The 22433-nt window shown below is 40.8% G+C and overlaps 2 protein-coding genes across 9 annotated transcripts in view; one reads left to right on the plus strand and one right to left on the minus strand.

Annotated features, from left to right (window-relative positions):
* The window catches only part of MBTD1 (mbt domain containing 1), a 55957-nt gene extending 41930 nt beyond the window's left edge, over positions 1 to 14027 (plus strand). For all 7 annotated transcript variants that reach the window (XM_084648202.1, XM_084648201.1, XM_084648203.1 and 4 more), the window contains exon 16: positions 9715 to 14027. In XM_084648202.1, the coding sequence (XP_084504328.1) occupies positions 9715 to 9833 (119 nt within the window). In that variant the 3' untranslated portion in view covers positions 9834 to 14027. The remainder of the gene's footprint in view (positions 1 to 9714) is intronic.
* A 2439-nt stretch (positions 14028 to 16466) lies between these two features.
* LOC311531318 (nucleoside diphosphate kinase) lies at positions 16467 to 20970 on the minus strand. 2 transcript variants are annotated; one of them, XM_084648583.1, is made up of 5 exons: positions 20832 to 20970; positions 20018 to 20150; positions 18710 to 18811; positions 17381 to 17493; positions 16467 to 16715 (listed from the first exon to the last, which is right to left on the minus strand). In XM_084648583.1, exons 2-5 carry the CDS (start codon positions 20144 to 20146, stop codon positions 16598 to 16600), a joined length of 462 nt encoding a protein of 153 aa, XP_084504709.1. In that variant the 5' UTR covers positions 20147 to 20150; positions 20832 to 20970; the 3' UTR covers positions 16467 to 16597. The 2 variants fall into 2 exon arrangements, with proteins under 2 accessions (XP_084504709.1, XP_084504710.1); XM_084648584.1 differs by lacking the exon at positions 20832 to 20970 and adding an exon at positions 20337 to 20357.
* Between the last annotated feature and the right edge of the window lie 1463 nt (positions 20971 to 22433).

A 22433-nucleotide genomic window follows, 5' to 3' on the forward strand; every position in this document is an offset into this window, starting at 1 on the left:
GATACTTGCTTTTTATTCACAGTAGGAAAGATCAGGTTGGATTTGTTGTGCACATACCTTGGGTAGATGGTTATTCTGTTCTAAAATGGAACTATAGCACATCAGAATTTCTCAGGATTTTTGAAGGGACAGGACCCTGTAATTATGAGACAGTGGATTTCTCCTAATTGTCTCTGGTCTTGCCAGTGTGTTTTGATGTAGGTTGCAATAATTCCCAAATAAGGAAAATGCTGCCATCTTTAAAACTTTATGCATGCTCCTGTAATGTTTTGGAGACCATTCTGATTTCAGTGTCAACTTGAAATGGATGGAATATCGTACTGGTTTCTTGTGACCAAATATTGTGCTGCTAAAGACCGCAGTGATGACAAGTTATCAATTTGCTTTGACAGATAATGAATAGTATGGTAGCTTACAGTATCCACCAGGACTGACTGCTTCCTAGTAATCGGTTTTGTTCTAAGGCTACTTAATAGATGATGTGACCTATCTGTTTTTTAAAGCTCTGGTTATACAGACAACTTGCTGCTTGATTGTGTCACTTCCTTCCTAGAAGAACAAACTGAGGCCCCAGACCTGCCAACCCTTAGTCGCCTATGCCCTGATTAGACAAGAAACTTAATCATATGTGTAACTCTTACCACGAATAGTCCCATTGACTTCAAAGCTTTCTTGAGGGCTGTTCTCTTGTGTTAGCCCAAAGTACATTTACTTGATTAGACTGGCAATCTCTTAGCATTCATCAGCGTAGCTTTGAGAACAAGTGTAAGCAATGGTGATGCTGAAATGCTGTCATAGTGTTTAAGGCCCTGATTCTGCAGTGAGGTTCCCCTAGGCACAGGGGCTTGCCCCCAAGAGTTAATTTCAGGACCAGGGCCTCTGTTTGGAAGTGAAAACAAAGTAGGGTTTTCTTATATGATGAGGCAGGAATAAATTGAGTGTTTGGAGGGAAAATCAACTTCTGGAATGAAGATGTGGTATCCGGTAACTTGAAGATTTTTTTTAGAAAAAACAGGTTTGTTTGTTTTTCCAAATTAGAATACTAATAAACATTTGTAAGGCACTATAGAAGTGCTTAGTAAGTGATGGTGGTATATATATTTAAGATATATGTAGTGAACTAGCAAAAAAAAAACCCAACTCCTCCTTTTTAAGTGGGATTGGTTCACAAACAAAAAAAATTCCTGTCACACTGTGTAAATCTAATAACTGCACTTCTGATCTAGAGACAAAAGTTGTTTCAGTATGTGATCAGGAGATCAGGTGTTGGCTGTGAAATGCAGCTGCTGCAGTAACGCTTTGAAGTGCTCCTATTTTATTGGTAAAAGGGATTAGGGTTGGGACACTTTTTTTCTTTAATGATTGCTTCATAGCCCGTCCAAGTAATCACTAGAATTCAGAGAATAAAAGGGGTGGGTGGAGTTGTTGAGAGTTGGGATTTTTAACATCCCCGAAATGAATTAACTTTGCCATTTCACATCAAGACCCTTATTTTCCAGACTCCAAAGCAGAATGAGGCAGACATTTCTCAGTGACCAGTCTGAGTTACCTAATTCACTTTGACCCAAGCGTTTACTTTAGTTTGACTTGATGTTTAGAGAGGAAGATACCAGTTGTGAAGAAGCCTGTCAGTTTGTCGAGCCTACCCATGGCAGGTGGGGTGCGGAGGAGCTTCTCTGGTGATGAAGAGTTGACTCCTCCTCCATATCGAACCCTTCCAGCACAGACAGCCCCGGAGGCCTTCCAGCCTCCCAGGACTAGCCAAGAGTTCAGTCCCAGCCTCAAAACAGGTAATGAGCACCATCAAAGTCTCTTGGTTACTGCAGAGGGAAATGCTGAACAGGGTGGGGAACAAAGCATGGTCTGGCATGAAATATGCTGCCTTGTTTACTTGTTTCTGTCTGTAAAGTAGGAGGAATAGTCACTTCCACTGGTCCATATCAGTCCACTTCACTGAATTCATCATAAGGGAGCAATGGTTCCCAGGGCAAATATAAGGATTCTAGGTCACTGAGGCTTATGGACACTGTGATTTAACTACCATACTGCACTTCAGCAGATTTTTTTTTTACGTGTGCAGATACTTTAATTTAACTTACTGAATTGTAATATGCAACACAACATCATTGTTAGAACACTGCACATTATTCCTTAAAGGCTTGGACACCCTGTGTAACTGGAGAGAAATTTGTGTTTGCATACAGCCCGTGCATAAGAGAACAGCTGTTTGGAAAAAGAGGTCTTTTGAATTTAAGCATAATTGAGTCTCTTATATTCAGTGTTCTACAGACGATGGTTGGGTATGATAAGAAATAAATTTGAAAGATTTACCCTTTTAAAACAAACCTGGTTTGTTTGTTTGTTTTCCCCCCCATGCTTGCTCCAAAACCAAAGACTGGTTTTATTTGAACATTGACAAAATGAAGTTTTATCCATCTTAATCAGTGAATAGGGAAAACCCTTTAAGAATTCATTTATTAATAATATTGGTCTGGCAGATTAAAACATCTGAGTCTTATGCAAGTCTTGTGGTTTGTATAAGGTAATCCTGGACTGTAGAAGTTAGAGATGAAAAAAGCTCTGAGATCCTCATGACTGTCTCCCTTCAAACATAAGATAATCAGATGTATCAGATACTCAAAATATCCTTGACACCTGTTAGGGTGTAGTTATGCTATCTATCACCAGTTAGTGGTAATGTTCTTTAAGCACCTTAGATGAGATGCTGTGAACACCATAATGTGGCTTTGGATGCTGAGCTAAGATCATGTTCTGACTGGCAGTTCTCTCCCTGGGTTGTTGTGGCCATTGCTATGTTCGGGGTTTGATCATACAAGGAACTGAAGGCACTCAGTACCCCATAGAAGTGCTCAGCCACTCTCAAGATTAGGCCCTCGTTTTCCAAACAGTGTATTGCTGACTGATATCCAGTCTGCTCTGAATGTTCATATTCTATCAGAAAAGCTACATCAGGGTCATTTAAAAAATCCCATTGCCCTCTCATCCCAACATCTGTATGGCTATAGAATTCAATAATACTTCATCTTGCTTCTTTAAGAATTGCTTTTGTTCTCTGGCACAGTCATGCTGCTTTTCTTTTATTTTCATCTGTATTTTGAACCTTTAAGAGTTGTATGTGAAATAACTTCTCAGCATTGAAATGTAGCCTTCAGACAGCTCTCTGTTGAGAAAGACATGATCTCTGGGCTGTCAAGGAAAGAAGTTGCTTTCCAAAACCAGTCCCACTTTCTTGACGTGTGTTATCCCCTAAAGTCAGGGTCTGATGTTTCCTGGTGGGGCAGGTTAGTGACATCTCATCACACTGGTACAAGGGAGATCAGTATGTGGCTTCCTTGGGTAGCAAGGTACTGAGAGCACTCTGCAGATAGCTCATGAGGGAGCACCTTGTGTGTCTTTCCTTCTACTCAGAACCTTTCATCAGCTGGATGTTCAACCAAGTGGCTTCATGATTTAAGGCACTATAGCTAAATAATTATCTCTTTGCTTATCATTCAAGTGGTGTATTATATAGGTGTAGCTTGAACCCATGGTGTTGATAAACTTTTCTTCAGGAGATTTGTTAGCGGGGAAAAATAGTGTTGTTTAAATATGTAACTGTCAGGATCTTCATGCTAATTGAACAGATCTAGGACAAAATGTGAAGCCTACTAACTCACCAGGTGTACTTGAAATATTGGGCAAACCCACAAGCATTATTTAAATACTGGGGAGGATGGGAACTTGACCAAAGCATTTCAAGTTGTAGGAAAGCAGTTTATACCTCTGTGTATTAGCGTTTTCCTAGAGTAATCTCTCTATTAATGATTGTTGTTGCTTATTATGTAAAGATACCATGCCTTAGGTGTGTGTGGTCCTCCACAGACTAATAAAAGAAAAGGTCCCTGCTGTACATTAGATGTGACATAGGGACAGGCAAAAATAACCAAGGTTTTTGGGGCAGGGTAGGGAGGGAAGAGGTTTTCATGACGCAAGGTAGTGAGGTTGCTTGATTTTTTTATAGGTTTTACATCGTCCTCTGCCGCTTTCTTAGCGATTTTTAAAATATTTTAATGTTTTTAAATTTTATTTTTATTTAGCACAGGAGTGTGTATCACCATGGAAGATATAGGACCATAATAAAAGAATAATTAAATGGCTTGTAAAATTGTAGCAGGATTACAAATAGCAACAGGTTTTGGGATTTATTTTCAGATTTCACTACATCAAATTTTTGCATTTGAAAAGACATTGGTGGTGTTAACTTGGTATTCAGTAACTGAAACTCTTTAATGCTTCTCTCATTCATTTGGTCATCAGATAGCCATCAGTTTTTGTATATTAATCAACCTTTTAATGTGGGTACTGCACCTTTAATGAAAACTTTGCCATATTTTCTTTTCAGTGTTCCTGCTTTTCATATATGCTCATATATTGATAAGTATCACTTTTCTTACTCAATCAGATTGCGGGGTTAATTACAACCTATTTGCTACTGCTATCCATAATATCATTCTTCTTTGTGTTTCAGATTTTTTTTTTAAAATAGGAAGATAGAAGATTTAAAAACATATCCTGGGTCTTAAAAATTAATTGCAAATATGCTGCAAACCCTCTATTATAAACAGTTTTTCCTGCCTGTCACTTACAAAAATGACCATGAAAGAAAATGAATTATGAGGCATCTGTGATCTGAAGATAGTACATGTTTTTTAATCATGCTTAATTCTCCTTAGCAAAAATTAAAGCATGAAATTAAACAGTGAAATTATGGGTTTGAGTGTTTCAGTTAGTAACGAAAATAATGTAACTTGGTTCTGAATGCTGTACATACACATCTGTAGTAAAGGAAGTTTTTAAATTCAGCCATCTGTTTCGGAAGATGAAGGAGAAACAATATCCATCTTAATGTTCACAAGATAAGCTGTTCTCCTTCAATGCGAACTGTGAATGATAACTTAAAATGCTGGTTTTAATTGAAGTCTGCATTTCTCAGCCTGTTCCTGATGGCAACCATCTTACTGAAGAGTGACAGAATTGATTATGCCAATATCATAGGAGCTGAGCATATGAGAGAAAGTGGATTACTGTTCTCCTTTTAAACTGGTTTAACAGCCAAAACTCCCTTGCTATATATACATTAAGGAACAAATTCTGTTTCTGGAGCTGTTCGTTCCATTATAGTCCATTGGAGACTTATGCGTGTATCCCAGGGCAGAATTTGACTCTTCACATTTTATTTAAAAATTAAGACCCCCCCAATCCTGCGATCAGACCCACTAATGTCCAAGGGGCTGTGCTAGTGGATCTAATTGTAGGACCAAAGCCTTAATGTTATACAACCTGTTTGTGTAGGATGCCTTATCAGCCTTTCATCCTGAGTAAACAGAATTTTCCAGACTGCAAGCTCTTTGGGATAGGGTCTGTCACTTACTATATATTTGTATAGCACCTAGGATGATGGGCTCCAATCTGGTTGGCTTCTGATAGCTACTACAGTAGTAGATATTAAATAAGAGTAATAAACACAAATATTCACTTTTTGTACCTGTAATTGTCCTTCAGATTGCTACGAAATGTGCTGGTCCACTGAAAAGTTAAAGGAAAAATGCTCAGTGACATTTCACCCCTTCTAAAATGAGCTGAAATGAAATTGAACTAGAGAAATCAGGAGTGAAATCAGGAAGGCCAAATCACACCTGGAGTTGCAGCTAGCAAGAGATGTTAAGAGTAACAAGAAGGGTTTCTTCAGGTATGTTAGCAACAAGAAGAAAGTCAAGGAAAGTACGGGCCCCTTACTGAATGAGGGAGGCAACCTAGTCACTGAGGATGTGGAAAAAGCTAATGTACTCAATGCTTTTTTTTGCCTCTGTCGTCACGAACAAGGTCAGCTCGCAGACTGCTGCACTGGGCAGCACAGCATGGGGAAGAGGTGATCAGCCCTCTGTGGAGAAAGAAGTGGTTCGGGACTATTTAGAAAAGGTGGACGAGCACAAGTCCATGGGGCCGGATGCGCTGCATCCGAGAGTGCTAAAGGAGTTGGCGGATGTGATTGCAGAGCCATTGGCCATTATCTTTGAAAACTCATGGCGATCGGGGAAGGTCCCAGACGACTGGAAAAAGGCTAATGTAGTGTCCGTCTTTAAAAAAGGGAAGAAGGAGGATCCTGGGAACTACAGGCCAGTCAGCCTCACCTCAGTCCCTGGAAAAATCATGGAGCAGGTCCTCAAGGAATCAATTCTGAAGCACTTAGAGGAGAGGAAAGTGATCAGGAACGGTCAGCATGGATTCACCAAGGGCATGTCATGCCTGAATAATCTAATTGCCTTCTATGATGAGATAACTGGTTCTGTGGATGAGGGGAAAGCAGTGGACATGTTGTTCCTTGACTTTAGCAAAGCTTTTGATACGGTCTCCCACAATATTCTTGCCAGCAAGTTAAAGAAGTATGGGCAGGATGAATGGACTATAAGGTGGATAGAAAGCTGGGTAGATCGTCGGGCTCAACAGGTAGTGATGAATGGCTCCATGTCTAGTTGGCAGCTGGCATCAAGCAGAGTGCCCCAAGGGTCGGTCCTGGGGCCGGATTTGTTCAATATCTTCATTAATGATCTGGAGGATGGCGTGGACTGCACCCTCAGCAAGTCTGCAGATGACACTAAACTGGGAGGAGAGGTAGATACGCTGGAGGGCAGGGATAGGATACAGAGGGACCTAGACAAATTGGAGGATTGGGCCAAAAGAAATCTGATGAGGTTCAACAAGGACAAGTGCAGAGTCCTGCACTTAGGATGGAAGAATCCCATGCACCGCTACAGACTAGGGACTGAATGGCTAGGCAGCGGTTCTGCAGAAAAGGACCTAGGGGTTACAGTGGACAAGAAGCTGGATATGAATCAACATTGTGCCCTTGTTGCCAAGAAGGCTAATGGCATTTTGGGCTGTATAAGTAGGGGCATTGCCAGCAGATCGAGGGACATGATCGTTCCCCTCTATTCGATATTGGCGAGGCCTCATCTGGAGTACTGTGTCCAGTTTTGGGCCCCACACTACAAGAAGGATGTGGAAAAATTGGAAAGTGTCCAGCAGAGGGCAACAAAAATGATTAGGGGTCTGGAACGCATGATTTATGAGGAGAGGCTGAGGGAACTGGGATTATTTAGTCTGCGGAAGAGAAGAATGAGGGGGGATTTGATAGCTGCTTTCAACCACCTGAAAGGGGGTTCCAAAGAGGATGGTTCTAGACTGTTCTCAGTGGTGGCAGATGACAGAACAAGGAGTAATGGTCTCAAGTTGCAGTGGGGGAGGTTTAGGTTGGATATTAGGAAAAACTTTTTCACTAGGAGGGTGGTGAAACACTGGAATGCGTTACCTAGGGAGGTGGTGGAATCTCGTTCCTTTTGAGGTTTTTAAGGTCAGGCTTGACAAAGCCCTGTCTGGGATGATTTAGTTGGGGATTGACTCTGCTTTGAGCAGGGGGTTGGACTAGATGACCTCCTGAGGTCCCTTCCAGCCCTGATATTCTATTATTCTAAATCCATAGCCACCAAGTTTCTGAGAAACTTGTAATATACTGCTAGCTAGAAGAGATTTTAGCTTTGAGTGATGTTTAAAAACAGCTCTCTTTTATAAGCAGAAGACTTATAGGGGGAGATAAAGCACATCAGCCTGAGAGCATCAAAAACCCAGACAGCCCTATGTAAGTATTACTTGCTTATCTACACTTTTCCCAGTTAAGCTGAATTACTGTCCCAGATAAGCAGTCGGTGTATAACTGGCTGATACAGTCTATTCTCTAATCTAGTCAAAGTGCACCAGTTCTAAAGGTACAGCAGGCCACTCTCACTCTTGAAGCCCAGCACCCACCTGAGAAAATTGTTATATTTCAATCTGAAGAAGAGCTCTGTGAAAACTTGTCCCTCTCATCAGCATAAGTTGGTCCAATAAAAAATATCACATCACCCTCCTTATGTCTCTGATATCCTGGGACTGACACAGCTACACCAACATTGCATACAGATTTCAATCTGTCACTTTGTCAGAAATAATCACAGTAGTGACACGCTTGAAATAACATCTGTTTTTCTTGGTTGGACAAAACTTGCCACTTACTCATCAGAATACAATGTGGAATTCCAGTGACATGAGCTGCTTAATTCAGTTACTAGTCTTCTATGTGGAAGCAGCATTGCAACAAGATGAAGCTTAATTTACCATTTCTTAAAATGACCTTTTATGCTAAGATGGTTGCTGTAGGCAGATGGCTCAGAAGGGCAGACTTTGTAAAGAAGAAAAAAAAATCCTCTTTGAACTTAGATTATTTTGCTATGCAACATGGATATTTGTATTTTAAGAAATCACTTTTGCACATCTTACTGGTTGACCCTTTGAGGGTATGTCTACACTGCAAAAAAGAAAAACACCCACAGCATCAAGTCTCAGAGCCCGGATCTAGAGACTCAGAATCATGGGGTTTGCACTATGACATTAAAAATAATAGTGTAGAAGTTCCTGCTCGGACTCTAAAACTCATCCCCTTCACCAGGTGTCGGAGCCGGAGTGGGGAAAATCTACACTGCTATTTTTAGTGCTGTAGCACAAGCCTGAGTCTGTCAACCCAGGCTCTGAGACTTGCTACAATTCTATTTTGGGTTTTTTTGGTGTTTTTTTTGCAGTGTAGCCCTATACATAGATGGATTTACTATGTTTTCCATCACTGTCCAGTATTTGTTCTTCTAAACAGTGGGTAATCGGTTTTCAGTTTGTCACTAGCTTAACCAGAGGCATTAATATGGGGTCACTGAGGCTAAAATTAAACCTCAGGGGCATTTGTTAAAGCAAAGTTATTCTATCATTTGAAGTGATGTTAAGGGTGTAACTTAAAGTGCAGTTATTGTCAGAAAAGTCAAAGCATCTGCTTCCTGTGAGGTATCTGAGTCCCAAGAGAAGAAGGCTGGTCAAAGAACTAGACATGAGATCTGGGTTCTACTGTAGCTCTACCACATGCTTCCAATGGGATCTTGGGCATACTTGACCTCTTAATCTCTTTCTCTGCCTCAGTCTTCCCATCTGTGAAATGGGTTTAATATCTGCCTGCCTCACCAGGGAGCTCATGATTCATTGATGAGAAAGGTGCCTTTAGGGTTTTGACTGGAAGGTGCTATAGTAATGTAATGTGTATTAGTGATTAATATATCTGCCCACTTCACTATTAGAACTGTGGAGACAACCCAGCTGTAGAGGTGTGAACAGAATTTATTTTGCCTCATGTAGCTTGTCAGCTAAGTTCTGACTATGCAGCCTGGAGATAATGTAAAAGGTACATCTTGGGTTAGGTTGGTGGTTCTTTTCCCCTGGCCGTGATCCCAAGTTAAATTTGTAGGCCTGGGAGTAAATGAAAATCATATTTAGATACAAGCTGAATTTAAACTTACTGAGAAGCAGTTACTGTGGAACACCCCTTTCCTCCCTCTTCCCCTCCTAATTTATACATTTTACAGTCCTTTTTCTGATTATAACTGCACTTTAAATCTGCAAGTCTGAAGCTATTTTATTTACTATATATATTGTTTCTTAAAAATAATTTATCTAAACTTTAGCCTTTTTAATGCTCAGTTTAAAATTATTAATGGGAAGAAAAATGTTAGGTTTTAGTTAAACTGAAGGGAAATCTTAATTATTTTTAATTCTTTATGGGTCTTTATCTTTTATTTTTAGTGACTTCACTGCAGCTGAAGGAGGAGTTGCTAGATGGAGAGGAGTATAACTTTCTTCAAGGAGCATCTGATCAGGAAAGCAATGGGTCTGCCAGCTACTACATCAAACAAGAACCATAAGGCAGCTCAGAAATGTGAGGGGCAGGGTGGTGGTGATAGAGAAAAGAGCCTTTCTCCAAGACTGACTGATTTTGTTCCCATTTCAATAGTACAGTTGCAGAGCTGTACTTGGGGCACTTTGCTAACTGTAGATGAAACTTCTGTTGAAAAATTTTTGGAGGGGCAGGGAAACTATTTTAGTGAAAAATTTTTACAATTTATTAAACAAAAAATGACATTTTTGTGTTGTATTTGAAGCTTTTGAAAGAATTTTGTAATATTTTCAAATTCAGATTTATTGTGCATTCTTAAACTGAAATTCTAATTTTTTGGTAAAATTAAAGTTTAATTAGCAGGATTGCAGAAAACTGTTTGAGGAGGATATTGTTGCAAATACAAATGAACTGTCATTACAAATGAACCTTGTTGGTACAAGTTGGGAGATTTGGGACTTTTGTGAGCTGTATGAGTCACACCTCTGGTTTTTCATTGTGAAAATACTGAACTGAAGTCCTGACTTTGGGGCATAAAAACATATACATGATTTAAGGGGACCAGCCCTGCCAAGCCTTACTTGTGTGAGTAGCCCAATTTCAATGGGGGTGCTTTCATGAGGTGTGGTATTAACTTTTCAAGATGGTTACTCATTTAGGGCCTGATTCAACACCCATTGACTTCAGTAGGTTTTGGATTGGGCGCTTAATCTTGGGATGCTCAAGTAAATGTTTACTGAGCCCCATGTTAAACTGGAACTTCAGCAGATTCTCTCGTGGAAAATTACATGAAACTAAGTGTTTAAACTAGAAATTCAGGACCTTTTCCTGTTTTTTATGTTTGGATGGAAAACATATTTGAGGGAGGAAGGAATCTGAGGGCCTTTTCTCTGGTTTTTATTCCCCAGAAAAATCTAGACTCCTGCTTTCCATATCTTCAAATACCTGGGTATGTTGGCATCCTCAAGAGATGTACCAGATGAACTAGAAAAATACTTACTATGAAGGCAAAAAAAATCTACTCTCAGTTCTGCAGAGGTTTTAATATTCTGCTGTCCAAGAATATAACAATGGAATTGGGATCTAAAAAAAAATATTTTGCTTCTTGGCAAATTGGACTCATTTAGTTCTAGACGCCAGTCTCACTTTAATCATCCCATTATTTTTGACTCTTTAGCTGAACAGATCTCTTTAGACATATTCGCAGAAGATTATAGTGACTAACATCAAAATATGAGGATTTTTAATAAGTGCTGAATAATTTAATCCCCCTTCCCATTTTTACATCTGTGTGGATTTTGGCAGGTGGCCTAATTCTTGGAGTTGATTAGCAGCCTGATTTATTTATCTTTTTCCCCCCACCCTGCAGAGTTGTGATGGGAAGAATGGGCATCAAGAGCTTTAGCTTTTACCAGTAAGGTTCATTCACTAAACTCTCAGGAATAAACTGAATATGTTCTATAAGTGCTTCTGGGTTTTTGGAGGTCCCCTTCAGAGCAGTACAATGATCGTCTGACTCTTGACCCATACAGTAGGGCTTAGAAGAAATTAATCAAAATTATTAACTTCTATGGTCCTTCAGCCGAAGAAATGCTTTAACAATATCTGCCCACAGAGCCCCAGGAGACCATTTTTTGGTATTGTTTGAACTTAAAAAAAAAAAAAAATGCATAGAAAGTTGAAAACCAGCAATTTGATTATTTTCTAAAATATTGCTCTAACTTTGGGTAGAAGCATTGTTAATATGCACAGGTTTACCTCATTCTATGCAAGAGGGGATGATGATGATGTAAAGTTTTGTAGTTACTACTGAAAGTAAAACTTGTCCTGTATAGTGTAGGAATGTATGGAAACCTTTTCTCCTCTCCCCCAGTCAATTTTTTGTAATATTGATCCCTTTTTGACAACTGTTTTCTCATATCAGCAAAAGCTGGTTATCAGGTGTGAAATATCAGTGAGTTCAGGTGGAAAAGCTATTTTAGCTTTAAAGTATCCATATTAAAAGGACTCTGTCAAGGTTGACCAGCTTCAAATTTACTCTCTTCAGTTCCCAGGCCCTTTGATTCATTTAATTTATTTAAAACGCAAAAAAAAAAAAAAATCAGAGCCTTCCAAAACAAGGGCTGCAGTGTAGTTTTACAATCCCAGCTCTTGGTCAGAGAGATGTAAAGGCAAGTCCAGGATTTTGGATTACATAAGCTTGAAACAAAGGCATTTTGGTGAGCCTCGGTCACACCAAGTACGGTATCTGTCACCTATCAAAAAGTCAGATTCTGCTGGTACTTCCTCAGGTTGGTTAGTACTTGAATGCATTGATTTCACTGGGACTAGTCGCATGTCATATAAAGAACTACTCAATGTGAGCAAGGCTGGCAGAATTAGGCCCACAGAGCACAAGGGATGCATGAGATGCATCTGCTTTCATAAAGCCTCTACTTCCATAGAATAACATTTAAGCCATGTCTATACTTCTGGCTAAGTTGGCACTGCTGCGATCGATGCAGCAGTGTCAATTTAGCCGGTCTGGTGAGGACAAGCTACGTCGATGGCAAAGTGCTCTCCCATCAGACGTCTGTATGCCACCTCCCCGAGAGGCAGAAGTTAAGTCGGTGGGAGAGCATCTCCCATTGACGTAGCGCAGTGTAGACACCACTCTAAGTTGACCTGACTTACAACTGAAGTAGCGTAACTTAGATCGATTTACAGCGTTAGTGTAGACTAGTCCTAGTGACACAAGTAGCCCAGTTGACTTCAGGAGAACCACTGTTGTTTGAATATGGGTTAATGTGAAAAGGAGTTGTGGAATTGGGCCCATAGTTAGCAAGTCAAATCATGAGGGCAAAATATCCAGATTCCTGGGCTCGTGTTTGTTGCCCATCTTCAGAGCTTGGATTATCCAGACTATTATAACCCTGATTTGGGCTAGATTTTAAGGGGAATCTTTGGATTTTTTTTATAGTAAAATGCCCTTGTAGGGGGAGGGGTGGAGAATTTGGGGGGTCTGTCAACCTTTATAATATTCCTTGAAAATGGTTATTTAAAAACTAAACATGGCTATCTGCAAGCCAAATTCCACCCTCAGATACACATGCTGACTTTGGTGGGAATTTCATGTGTATTTGAGGATGGAATTTCAGTCTGGTTTCTGAATCCAAAGAATACTTAAATCCTTCACCTACCTGTCAAGTACAATGAAACCTGTCCTAAGCAAAGCATATAAGGAATCACCTAAAATCACATGCTTGGGAGAGGTCTGTTTACGTAAAAGTTGAGCTAAATCGTACCAGATTCATACTTGCAGTGGTCTTTAAAGTGGTCTCTTAAAACAGTGGGGTTTCCTGTTGGCAGTGGTGTCTTTTTAGTACAGGCTTCACTGTATATGTACTAGTATTAATTAATAACATGGTTCAAAGAATTTTCTTCCTTCGTTCTCCTGTGAACCATGTTACTCGGCTAAAAGAAAGGTGAGGTGTTAGAGGTCTTAAATCTCTATTGATGTCTAAGTTGGGGATCAAACAGTCATTTCAATATTTGGCATAGCAAGTTTTTATAACCAAGGGGTAGTGCAAATAACTAAATTTACCTTGTAACTGCCCCCCTTCCTTTATGGCTCAGAATTTTACTGCTGACCTTGATTTTGTTGTTTTAAATGCAACTTCTTAACCTTTTCCTTGCTATGTATAAGGAAAGCTAAAGCATTTATCAATTTCTTGTTTTACGGATACTAACACGGGTTTCAGTGTTTGTTTGTTTTTATTATTATTGTTTTTATGTGATGTGAATACCCTCTCCCACCAATATTTGTACTATGGTGCTAATATATATTTGGTAACAATCCTTTATTGGGAAGGGATTAAAAAACTGTGATTAAGCTGAATTTTTCTTCCTTTTAATTTTCATATTTAAAAAAAAGTCACAGCCATTTATACAACAAAAAGCATCAGCTTTTGCCCTTGGGAAAATATATTGGGGTGGGAATCAAGATGAAATGAATAGGGTTTTTACATCATTTCTGTATGTATTTGATATATAGATCAATATCTGTACAAATTTAATCTTTTATTTTCTTGGTAATTTGTGTGGTCAATGAGAGAGAGTTTTTAAAACTTTCTCATGAAATGTATATAAGTGAAAAATGCTTTTGGAGAAATTAATGTTACTTTCATTTTTACCAGACTGCAGATTTTCAGCATGGATGTGAAAAGCATTAAAATTATAACTTTGTGTACAAGATGAAAATAATTCACTAAATTTGCCTTTTTTACACAAAATAAAAATGTTAAAATAAGACCACGTGGATGGTAATTTCTTTGTATTTTTTAATTGAGATATATTCAGATACATTGTGGTGTCTTCATTTGGCCAAATAACAAATAACAGAACTGAAGTATAGAAATCAGTTAATCAAATCTATTTTTAAATATACTTATGGGAAATGCTTTAATTTTTACGTTACACCTCAGTTATTTTTGAAAACTTTGCTTTTCAATGGAAATGAAAACTTATCACTTTTCCTTTAAGATACCATATACACAGTGCAGGTTTCATTGCTGGAACTTGTGGGGGAGGGGGGAATTTTATCTTTGAGAGGGAAGCTTTTGAAAGCTGCCACAAGTCATATCCCAGACCTTTCACAACTCTACACTATTAAGCAGTCCTTGCCAGTTTTGTCTAAACTGTGATTTAGCCACCAGTGTAGCTGCACCCCTGCCAGCACAACTGACATTAGTGCAGTGTGATTTGCACTCAGTGCTGCTTAGCCTAGTGGGGCGCATTGGAGCAGTAAGACTGTGCTGGTGCTAATCATGATGTAGTAGGGTACATCTGCATTTGCGGTGGATGTAGAATAGAGACACTGCACCAACAACTAGCACAGGAACAAATAGCAGTGTAGACTGTGAGTAATGGCTTAAGTGCAAATCAGTGGAATTTACTTGTTTCTACAGAACTGTTTTCAAAAAAAATTCCAGCTTTCGCTGGAGGAAAAAAGCTGTTTGTATCCTCAGTTGTGAAGATAAACAGATAAAGGAGAAGGGAGCACAAACTTAGTGCAGCATTGTCTTCTGAGCTAGGCAGGCACCCTGAAACAACTGGGCAATGTAACCTGCCCTATGCAGCTAGAGAGCTATTTCCTTTAAAAGCTACACCTGGTAGTCCACCAGTCCATGAAACTGAAAATATGGGGACAATCTAAAAAACTGAATTCACTATAAAAGTAAACAAGTTACTATACTGACTGGATTATAAATATTAAAGTCCATCAGACCTCACTTATTAGAAAGTGCTAGAAAATTAAGAATTTCTGCTGGAGTACCACTAAATGTAAGTACATAGTTGCAGAATACATGGGACATTGGCTGTCACATCAAATTATGTGTAATATTGTTTGAGCCCAGTTCAGTTTACATATATCTCTAAAATCCATTAGAGCTAAATCACCAAGTGCCTTAACTGTATGGTTTAAGTGATGTAGGGTAGTTGGCTAGTACACTATGTTCCCTGTTGGCCTTCATTACTAAGGGTGCCATAAGGCTTTATCATAGCATAAGAACAGAGCAAGTTTATCAAATTTCATACTATTCTGCTATAACTATAGCCTACAGGAGACAGTTTGGTCCTATGAACAGGAGCACTGAAATGGCAGTCAAGAGACTTGGGTCATATGCTGTCACTTTAGAGGTCAGTTATCCCTGTGCCTCATAAAATGGAAATTCTTATTTCACTCAATGTGCTGTGACATCTACAGCTTCATAGTATAGTGGATGGACCTGTTCCTTTCAACATTTTCTCGTAAGTATTATCACCACTGTAGAAACTATTCAATCCATAGGAGATACTCCAAGCAAATTTTCTATCACCCACTCTATACCTGAGTTTGGGAGCTTTTCAAATCAGTATCTTACATGTAATTTTGCCAGCATAGTGGTGTAATGGTTCAGCTTCTCACTGCAGGGGTTTCATGTCTTAGCCATTCTGATAAGGGTATCTGATCCTGTCTGCTAGTACTATTCATTAAGATCTTTCAGACAGCTCTGAATCTGGTTACCACATGCTACATTTTCACTTTACGTCCTGTTTAGTAGAGCATCAGTTTGTGAACTGAATTATTTGTTAGTCTTCGGAGGTCTCATTTAAAATAGTTGTAAAGAACTCATGAAGTGGTAGTCCTATAATGTGGAGTACAGACCATAATACTACTACTGTTTACACAGAGACTGACAAACAGGGCAGAAGTGTAATGATTTTTCTGACGGGTGAGTCAACTTGTGTAAAATTAATAAGCAAGGAGATGTGCTTTTCTTTAGTTCTTTCTCATGGTATCTACTGATACTTAATGTGCTTCCTCTGCTTTCACTGTAGCCAACAAACTGCAAAAGCTGTAGAGCAAAGGGGCAAGCTGAAGAAAGACTCAAAGAATCATCTCAGGTTGTGATGAGAAAACAAATTTATGTGGGTAGCTAATACATACCTGTTTTCAGCACCTAACAGATGTACAGTAACAGTTAGTTGGTTTCGTTTTGATCATGTTTTCAGAGAAGTTTCCTGAATGTGGATTTCATTTTGTCCCCACAAGCAAAGTTGTATACATCTGTACAAATGACCAGTTCTACTCCATGCAAACTTAAGTATGTTTTTCCAGTGAATACAGACTACACAGAAATAGTTTCCATGATCTATTTATTCAACTTTGCAGCACTATGTAAAGGTAATCATAATGGTTGCTCCCCGGTCAATAGCTGCTGGAATGAGATGCTGTGTTCAGAAGGCACACTTCATTAGAGAGATTTCATTTTACTCATAGATCCAGTCATGAGCACAAGATTTGAAATCCACAAGCTCTGTGGGCTGAAACCATAGCTTGATCTCCTTCTGAGCACTTTCTACAGAGTCACTGCCATGAATGATGTTCCTGTGAAGAAAGCCAACCACAAAATTTCAAAGGTGGCAGTAGCTTTAGAAACTGTTCTTAACTTGTCTATATGGACAGGAGGTCTGGAGATTCATCTACTGCTGAAAAGCTAGAGCTTTTGGTACAACTCTTAAATATACACACACACACACACTTCACAAATAAAACTAGGGCCTAACAAAGTTCTAAACATAACCCAAACTATTAACAGCACCACCATGACATGATTATCATTTTTCATCCAGTTCTGATGTATAATTAAACCCAAAATGCTTTGTATAAGCAACCTTATTGGATTGTGTCCTACAAATTAAATTCAGCTTCAGACTAGGATTCTTATGACTAACTACCTAAGCTTTCCAGAAGGCAACATAAAGTTCATCCTATGCCAAACTGGATCACTAAAAAGGAAACAGTACAGCCACATTAAAATAGCTTGATGTATCACAGACTTATTTTCTCTATACATAATGTATATGCATAGGTAAGAACATACCTTTCAAGGAAAGACATAGGTATCTGGTGACTTTGCACAATTTCTGTTCTTAAGCGTTTTTTAGTTTTTTATTCAAATGATGCTTACAATGAAAGCAGTAAATATACTTATCTTGTAACTGTGGAAAAATATTTAGAAAAGTTAATTTTATAATAATTTCAGCACCAACCTTCCCACTTGAATGCAGAAGTCACCACGGATTGTACCTGGTTTAGAATCTGCAGGATTAGTCTCTCCCAGCATAACTCTGCCAGTTTTAACCACATTGAGACCTTCCCAAACCTAAAAATAAAATAAAAAAATACATTATTCCGTATCCATTCAAGGCATCACAGAAAACTCACCTTCGGCACTTTGCAAGGAGACAAAGGCCTTCCCCACAAAGATCTAAATCTATTTCAGAATCTGTATCAATTAAATTGCTAAAGGAAGACTAGGAACAAGAGAAAATTATAAAATAAATGGTTACAATTCTTTGTAAATTACATTTGTTTCACTGGTTATCTTTCACTGTGAAAAGGCATGAGAGTAGATAGCATCAGAATGGCTCCTGGTTACCAGAACATATCTGAAGGAAGTGAGATTTTAAAGAGAAGAACATCTGGCCTGAAGAACAATGGACACACTTCTTGTTAACACCAATCAAGTAAACAAAAGCTTATGGAGAGAAGATACTTTATTGCCACTCCTGAGTGGCTCTCACATAGATGCCACTTGAAAACCTCTAATGAAGTGGCCTGCAATTAGCATCTTTAAATAGTTCAGACTCCATGGAGCCAATTAGGCACAAAACAGTGAAAACTCAAACACACACACCATTATATTGGCTCACATAACTGTTTAAGAATTAAGGTAGAGACTTTCATAGTAGTCTAACTGTAAAGTTATCTGAAGTGCTTAAATCCCCTGGGCTGCCTTGGAAATCTCAACCAGTTACTACTTCACCTGCTAGGCAACTTTCAGGACTCTGTACAGCCCTCCTGTTTCCCTATAATTCAGAAACAACTATGAATGGCAGGGAATCCTAATGAAGTCATCATGTTCTATTCATGGGAAGTGGGGAAGGCTTTTCAAGTCAAGTTTTGTAAACAGACTGTTATATAAAAATTATTTCATAGCTATTTTATAAACCCCACCAGGGGTATTCTTCAGTTGTTTCATCTGCTATACAGCTATTGTTGACATATAAACTAGCAGTTTTCTTCAAATTTCTTACTCCTGCACCACTTCCAGTGCAGCTCTACTAATGCAGGACTAGCGCAGACCGCCATTCAGAAGTGCTCTGGGCAGCACTGGATCATGTGGAAATTGTCTTGTTTTCTTTTACCACTTTATTTTATATATTGGGAGAGTAATTTTTTTTTAAAAAAAATTGTTTTTAAAGCTATAAAGTGTCCACAGATGCTAACAATTAAACAAAATAGTTTATGTAATTAGATGAAAGATACCTAGCCATGTCCTGCACAATATATATTTAAGTAAATAAAATGCTACTCACCATGGCCACAACAGGTCCAGAATTCATGTATTTAACTAAACCAGGGTAGAATGGCCGATCTTTCAGGTCAATGTAATGTTGTTTTAGAAGGTTTTCGGAAGCCTTTAAAGAAAAGTTGAATGTGAGATTTTGAGAGCAATGTTTTACAAACAAATAAAATTTAAAAAGAAGCAGCACCCCATTACAACATCAATGTAATCAATGATGAGATGGCTTCATATCAATCATGAAATAAATATCAACAGCAAGAAGTTTGCTTCTGCAAGCTAATTATGTTCGTTCCGTATTTTACATGCAGAACAATTTTCTTTATTAACTTTAACAAAGAATTTACATTGAGGCAGGTTCAATACCATGAGCTCTTTGTTAAACTATGATTTCTTCTTTATATTAGTTTATGGCTGTGGATTATTATGAATACAAGACATCTGGAAGATTGCATTTCCTGATGTAACCTTCCAGTCATGGTCACTTTTGCTTAGCCTAAATTAATACAACCTAATGTTAAGTAAGTCTGGTGTAGCTTCCTTTCAGTTGTCTCTACTCATATCAAACCATGACTACAACCTTCTGTTTCACAAGAAATAGAAGAGACCCAGTGTAGTTATGGTTTGATATGACAAGACAACTACACTGGGTCTCTTCTATTTCTTGTGAAACAGAAGGTTGTAGTCATGGTTTGATATGAGTAGAGACAACTGAAAGGAAGCTACACCAGACTTAGCCTAAATTAATAGATTTCAGACTAGCAGCCGTGTTAGTCTGTATTCACAAAAAGAAAACGAGTATTTGGGGCACCTTAGAGACTAACCAATTTATTTGATGTATCCGATGAAGTGAGCTGTAGCTCATGAAAGCTTATGCTCAAATAAATTGGTTAGTCTCTAAGGTGCCCCAAGTACTCCTTTTCTTTTTCCTAAATTAATACAATTCTTTCACGTTTTCTGTTCTGTTCAGTTACATTCATGCAGCTTCATCCAGTTCATGGATGTGTGGGAAAATTTGGCCTGGTATGTGTATTTATATCTGAAAAAAAGTTACAATAAGCAGATCAACTCTTGTGAAGTCTGGCCTACAGGTTTTCACTTTGCCAACTCCTTGATGTGAGAAAAACAATACGGGAGAATGAAGCTTCTGTATAGTTCATCTTGATGGCTAGGATTTGCAAGTAAAAATGAGAGAGAAAACACCACATATCGTAATAACAAACTGACTTCTAGCACAAAGAATTGCAGGGAGATGTGGGAACATTAATTAAGCCTCACAACAGCCCTGCCTCAAAGTGAGGGGGGGGGGGGGGAAACTTACATGCATGAATTTCATGGCCACCAGGCGGAAACCCTTCTGTTCAAACCGTTTGATGATTTCTCCCACCAGGCCCCTCTGGACTCCATCAGGCTTGATGGCGATGAAAGTGCGTTCGCTATTAGAAGCCATTATCCTGTGAAAGGAAACGGGGAGCGGTAAGAGTAGGGCGGCGACAACACCCCAGGTAGAGCCAGTTTTGCCGCTATCCTGTCCCGATTAACAGACATGCCCGAGAAGGGGGCTTCCATCACCCAGGGAGCGGCCTCAAGGTCAGCAGGGCCTCAAGGGGCGAGGGGTGCCACCCAGGGAGGCCACTTACAGGGATTCCGATTCCAGACACGTGCAGGATCCGCCCCTAGCCCCTGCTGGCCCCTTCTGCCTGGCCCCCGTTCACTCCCGCCCATGCCCCCCTTAATCCTTCCTGCAGTGCCCCCCCGCCCCCCCGATTCTCTCCACTCGAGACCTCCATTGACGTGCCCGCCCCGCCCAGGCACGTGGCAGCTGGGCTGCCCCGGCTCTTCTTCCCACGTGTCGGCCGCTCAGTTCCTCTTCACCGCATCGCGGGCCCGGCGAGCCGGCAGAACCCGGCCCAAGGGCTGCCGCTCAGGCCCCAGCCGGGCTCCCTGCTCCGCCGCCCCCGGCCGGCTCTGGAGACCCGGCCCGGCCGGTGGCCCCGCTCCCGGGGTCTGGCGGGCAGCCCACGCCCCGGCTCAAGGGGCGTCGCCCCCCGCCCCCCCCCGCACCCTCCTCCAGGTCTGGGCTTAGCCTCCTTCCCCCGCAGACCTGCCCAGCCCAGCCCCCACGCCGGCCTCACCTCCCAGGAGCTGCTAATGCCGCTGCTGAGCTGGTCCCCCGCCTTCACCTCAGCGGCCACCGGGAAAGAGGAGGGGCGAGCCGGAGCCGGAGCCGGAACCCACCCTCGGCGGAGAGGGGCTGGCCTTCCTCCCTGCGGAACATGGCGCCTTTAGAGCCCGCCCTCATGCCGAGCGAGGCCTGCTGGTCTGGGGCTTCACAGAAACCTGTCCCCTCGCCGCCCCTCCCCAAGCCGCTGTGGGGGCCGCCCCCCGCCTGGCGGCGGAGCACAAGCCCTGCTGCTCCCAAAAGGCCTGGCTACCGGGGATGAGAGAGACCCAAGCCGAAGGGGGTAAGGCCATGGCTAAACTAGGGGCGTTGGGGGAGCTGGCAGCTGCTCAAGGGTGTGGGGCCGTGGGGCCGTGGCTTTGGCCGGAGGGGACAAGTAGCAAACAAAGGGGGTGATGGATAGAGGCCAGACTCAGGGCGAAGGGTGCTAGGAACAGGGTAAAGGGGAACTAGAAACAAGGCAGTCATGGGATAGCCCCATTACCCTAAAAGCCTGGCTAGAAACTCTAGACATAGAGATTGTAGACTTTACAAAAACTAGACAAGCCATTTACAACACACACTGCTTCTCTACAAAAGAAAAAGGATACTAAACTACTACATGCCACAAGGGGCCACAACAGTGGTTCCCTTAACCCACCCAACAATATTGTTAATCTATTCAGCTATACTCTTAGCCCAGCAGAAGAATCTGTCTTATCTTCTATGTTCTTCTGCCCCGCCACCCCCATGAATATGATACAGTTCTGTGGTGACCTAGAATCCTACTTTTGACGTCTCTGACTTAAGGAATATTTCCAACACACCTCTGAACAGCATACTAACCCACAGAGATCTTCCTACCAGCACTACAAAAAGAAGGATTCTGGGTGGACTCCTTCTGAAGGTCAAAAAAACAGACTGGACTTCTACATAGATTGCTTCCGCCGATGTGCACGGGCTGAAGTTGTGGAAAAGCAGCATCACTTGCCCCATAACCTCAGCCGTGCAGAACACAATGCCATCCACAGCCTCAGAAACAATTCTGACATCATAATCAAAAAGGCTGACAAAGGAGGTGCTGTCGTCATCATGAATAGGTCGGAATATGAACAAGAGGCTGCTAGGCAGCTCTCCAACACCACATTCTACAAACGATTACCCTCTGATCCCACTGAGGGTTACCAAAAGAAACTCCCTGAAAAAGCACAAGAACAAATCCGCACAGACACACCCCTAGAACTCCGAGCAGGGGTATTCTGTCTGCTACCCAAGATCTGTAAACCTGGATGCCCCATCATCTCAGGCATTGGCACCCTGACAGCAGGATTGTCTGGCTATGTAGACTCCCTCCTCAGGCCCTACGCTACCAGCACTCCCAGCTATCTTTGAGACACTACTGACTTCCTGAGGAAACTACAGTCCATTGGTGATCTTCCTGAAAATGCCATCCTAGCCACTGTGGATGTAGAAGCTCTCTACACCAACATTCCACACAAAGATGGACTACAAGCCATCAGGAACAATATCCCCGATAATATCACGGCAAACCTGGTGGCTGAACTTTGTGACTTTG

The sequence above is a fragment of the Lepidochelys olivacea genome (genome assembly GCF_965140295.1).
Source record: "Lepidochelys olivacea isolate rLepOli2 genome assembly, chromosome: 14".
Classification (NCBI taxonomy): Eukaryota; Metazoa; Chordata; order Testudines; family Cheloniidae; genus Lepidochelys; species Lepidochelys olivacea.